The sequence below is a fragment of the Sitophilus oryzae genome, unplaced genomic scaffold, assembly GCF_002938485.1.
Source record: "Sitophilus oryzae breed Bouriz unplaced genomic scaffold, Soryzae_2.0 scaffold_1361_pilon_pilon, whole genome shotgun sequence".
Taxonomy (NCBI): Eukaryota; Metazoa; Arthropoda; class Insecta; order Coleoptera; family Curculionidae; genus Sitophilus; species Sitophilus oryzae.
Window position 1 is genome coordinate 5477 of NW_022146017.1, and position 4679 is coordinate 10155.

The 4679-nt window shown below is 38.4% G+C and overlaps 1 protein-coding gene across 1 annotated transcript; it reads right to left on the reverse strand.

The window, feature by feature from the left end:
* Positions 1-1798: 1798 nt before the first annotated feature.
* Positions 1799-4117, reverse strand: LOC115875286. Its single transcript, XM_030890709.1, has 3 exons — positions 3968-4117; positions 2242-2987; positions 1799-2192 (listed from the first exon to the last, which is right to left on the reverse strand). The coding sequence occupies exons 1-3, from the start codon at positions 4115-4117 to the stop codon at positions 1799-1801; spliced, it is 1290 nt and encodes a 429-aa protein (XP_030746569.1).
* Between the last annotated feature and the right edge of the window lie 562 nt (positions 4118-4679).

Here is a 4679-nt window from a genome sequence, read left to right on the forward strand (position 1 = left end):
AAATTCCAAACACACTTGCTTTGATTAAGGCTTGATTAAGGTTAGCAGCATTTGCCATAAAATAGCGAGCAATTTGTTACCAATATTATAAATTATATGTCACTGTAATCACAAAACTTTCATCTATTTCCGTATTACAACGGAATTTTAAATTGTCTTTATTTTCGACAAATTTTAATCTAAAGTAAGGAATATTTTGTTGATGTTTGACCATCAAAATCTTAAAAATAAAGAAATTGTCTAAAATGTGCGTACAATACGGATATAGTATAGTCCTTTATCTTTAATTTTCTTCTTCATTTGTGTAAAAATACCTAGCCATTTTTACATAAAACATTAAATGCCGAACGCTTATTTTGCTACTTTTTCGGACTAGTGAAATGAACTCTTAATGCACTCTGTTTAGGTTTACTTGGTATAATCGAAATGGTAGATTATTCTTTCGTTACTATGGTACCGTGCGAAAACCAGATCGTTATAATTATTATATAAATGAAGATATCTTCTTCTTAGCACGCCCTCTCCTGCCGAAGGTTGGCGATCCAAATGGCAATTGTGGCTCTGGAAACTACAGCCCGGAAGATTTCCGCAGACGAGCGTTCAAACCATCTCCTCAAATCTTTTAGCCATGCGTTCTGGCGTCTTCCTACTGATTTTTTCCCTTACACTTTGCCCTCTATTATGAGGCGCAGTATTTCATATCTACCACCTTTCATCACATGACCCAGGTATTGCATTTTTCTTTCCTTGATGGTGTTCAGTATCTCTTTTTGTTTCTGCATGCGCTGGAGTACTTCATTGTTGGTGATCCTTTGTACCCATGAGATTCGCAGCATCCGTCTGTATATATACATTTCGAAGGCTTCTATTCTCTTCTCGGTCTGTGAATCCAGTGTCCAGCTCTCACATCCATAGAGTAACACAGAGAAGACGTAGCATCTGGCCATTCGAGTTCTGAGATCCGCACTGAGGTCTCTTCTTGTAAAAAATGATTTCATTCTCACGAAGATTTTTCTCGCTTGCTCAATTCTTGAAAATATTTCTCTTTTCGGGTCGCACTGACTATTGATGTTAGCTCCTAAATACTTTATTGAGGTCACTTGCTCGATTGTTTGTCCCTTGAAACGCAGGTGTGCATTTATTGGAGTCTTAGAAAAGACCAATAGTTTGGTCTTGGAGACATTGAGATGCAGTCCAAACATCTCACTATAGTGGACTACGGAATCTATAATGCTTTGCAGTTCTTGTATATTGTTGGCTATTATAACCGTATCATCGGCATATCTGATATTGTCTATTGGGATTCCATTGAACTTGATTCCGCCCTGGATTCGATCCAGTGCTTCTCTAAATATAGTCTCCGAGTACAGGTTAAACAGGAGCGGAGACAAGACGCAACCCTGCCGAACACCCAGTCTGGTTTGTATATCTTCCGATGTTGACTGCTTCATCTCAACTACCGCCGTTTGATGCCAATAAAGTTGTGATATGAAACGTAGGTCTTGTTCGTCAACTCCGGTTGTTCTTAGAATTTTGATCATCTTCTGATGATTAACACAGTCGAACGCCTTACGATAGTCTATGAAGCATGCAAATACATTCACATTCATGTCTCTACACCTCTGTGTCATTACATTTAGGGAAAGAGTGCTTCACGCGTTCCGAGTCCGTTTCTGAAGCCAAACTGGGTGTTGTCCATCTGATTTTCGCACTTCTTTTAGATTCGAGTGTGGATGATTCTAAGAAAGGTTTTGAGGACATGGGACATAACACTTATCATCCGATAGTCATCACATTGTCAGGCGTTGGGTTTCTTTGGCAGGGTTACGAATGTTGATTTAAGCCAATCTGACGGTATTTTGCTTGAGCTATATAATTTGTTAAATAATGCTGTTACCAAATCTAGACTTCTGCTTTCGTTATCTGCAATGAGTTTAAGTATTTCAACGTTTATTTTATCGGGACCGGTAGCTTTTCCGCTTTTCTGCGCTTTTATTGCATGAACAACTTCGTCTTTGGTTATTGCTGGAGCCTTTTCATTCAATATGTGATCTATCGGTGGTGGGAAACAGGGACTGTCATCATTAAAAAGTGTTTCGATATATTCTTTCCATCTCACAAGCTTAGCCTTTACTCCTAGAATTATCTCGTTGTTATCGTTTCTTAGGATTGTTTCTTGGTATTTTCTGTGTCTGTTTGTAAATTCTTTCACTTTTTTTATGAATATTGAAAGTATCATACTTTGCTTGTAGTTGCTCTATTTCTTGACATTTTGTTGACATCCAGATCTCTTTCTCTTCCCGGCACTTTTTCCTAATGATCCCATTTAAACGTTTGTATTCTATCGGGTTTGCCTTCTGCTTCCGTCTGTCATCCATGAGGTCTAGTATTTCCTTTGTCATCCATTCCTGCTTTTTGTTGGTTGCCGTGAATCCAATATCTTTTTCCTGGATATTTGTTATTCTAGTTCTTAAATAATTCCATGTCTTTTCGACATCCTCTTCCCGTACAGGTACCTCTACCATTTCTAGTTCTTTTTCGATCTTAGAACTGATCTCTTTCTTTTTCTCAGGGTTGTTCAATAGTGCGATGTCTATTTTCTTTGCCGTTTTTTCTCTTTTAACTCTCAAGAATCTCTTGAGCCTAAAGTCCAGCACGACAGGGTTGTGGTCACTGCCGATGTCTGCTCCAGGGTAGGTTCTTGTTGACTTCATATACCTTTTGAAGCTTAGGCCGAGCAAAATGAAATCAATCTGATTCCTGACAATTTTTTTCTCCCTATCTGCAGGTGACCTCCAGGTGTACAGTCTTCTGGGGTGCTGTTTAAAAAAGGTGTTAGCGATTAAGAGGTTATTCTCTACACAGAATTGCACAAGTCTATCTCCCCTACCGTTCCTTTCGCCCAGACCGTATGCCCCTATGCTATCTCCCTCAACACCACGGCCAATTTTGGCATTGAAGTCTCCAATTATTATCGTTATCTCTCCCTTCTAAGATATCTAATATTTTATAAAAAAAATGTTGAATAAGTCATTCTTTAGATATTAACTACATCACTGGCTTGTTAATAAAAAAAAACCTTTTCTGACGTCTTGAACTTCTTGTTTGTTAATATTTGTAAATGGAATAACTGAGTTGTGAGACGTTACTAAAAACAAATATATTCATTTTTTATTATTTTGTCTCGAATTTTATTATTTCCTACCGCCGCTGATCCGAATGTGCCCATTGAAACTGACGTCTGTTTCCGTAAATCATTTCAACGACTACTGTGCCATTTCGGTCTTAGTGTACGCGTAGATGTCAACCACTTGAGCAACAGACCTCAAACTAGCGACATGATAATTTATGTCCTTGAATCGTAAATCGTAACTGTTGGCGTTCTAGAAGAACGGATCGATGTAGTTACTGGACAACATTACGCTTAACTTGTGACACTTTAATTACATTTCCTTGCTTTGTATATCAAGTTTATTTTTACTGATTATTTATTAACAATTTGTTAAATCACAGGGCAATGGTACAGCTACGTCGTAACACCGGTTCCCCATAGATCACCGAAGTTAATCGACGTTATGCGAGTAGATGGACGGGTGAGAGCCTGGAAGAAATTCTGTCGTGCTGTTGTTTCATGAAAAGAGTGCAAAATCTACGGTTACGTTAAAGGGTCGTTTTGCTTTTCGAGCTGACAGTAAAAATAGAAAAAATTGTGATTTTATATGTGTTCTTTTGCCCTCTAGTGCAAACTATTTCTTCTTCTATTAATTCCTCAATAAGTAATTGATAATGTACGACTTGGCAGCTATAAATATTGTTCAAAACATCGAAAATGCTGAAAAGGGTCTTCAAAATTTCCCTCGTCATCATCATCATCATCATCAACCAGCCGCTAAAGTCCACTGCTGGACGTAGGCTTCCCTGGTTTGCTTCCATAAATCCCTATTTTGAGCTATTTGCATCTATTTACTGTGGAAGTCGTCATGGTTGGAGGACGGCCTCTGCTCCTGAATGCATCATGTCTTGGTCTCCATTCTATTATTGTCTTCGTCCATCGGTCATCGTTTAGCCTTTGAATGTGCCTAAGAACTACTTTGAAATGGAATTGGGCATGGCACATTTCCCTCGTATCATAAGAATAATGACATATCCATAGAAAAAAACTGATAACCGCAAGCTGTCGATTATTATACCAGGATACCTGTGTTAGATATATATTACTGGATATTCTATTAATTTTAATGGTTTTTTAGACATTGCGAATGAATGAAACCACTAATTTATTCCACTAATTGCGAGGTTTTAAATGAAGCATTAGTAAACTATTAGATACCTGAGAAATTGCGATGCTTCCAATATGTGCTAAACGCGTATCCAGAAAACAATTCGCACGGCAACAAGAATACCAAAATCGACTGCTTGGCGTTCCGCTAATCGAATACTTTCGCTTGCCGCTTTGAAAGCGTATCCCTTTTATATGGTTTTTATGTCAAAGTTTCAGAATTTGGGCCCAGATCCAGATATCTAGTGAGCAAAAGTCGATTTAGACACTCGCGAAATCGGTAGGCCATTAACAATGATATGGTCGGGGAACGAGGTTGGGATTCCGCGTAAACGAAGAAGGCCCTGTCCAAATTATCCTTAGCAGCAAAAAGGAGACGCTAACTCCACCTTGAACTTTG

Coding starts and splice junctions, on each gene's coding strand:
- LOC115875286 (XM_030890709.1), bottom strand. CDS start 4,117: ATGTGCCATGCCCAATTCCATTTCAAAGTAGTTCTTAGGCACATTCAA. Junction 2,988..3,967: donor CAACCATGACGACTTCCACA/GTAAATAGATGC, acceptor ATATCTTAGAAG/GGAGAGATAACGATAATAAT. Junction 2,193..2,241: donor ATAGAGCAACTACAAGCAAA/GTATGATACTTT, acceptor ATTTACAAACAG/ACACAGAAAATACCAAGAAA.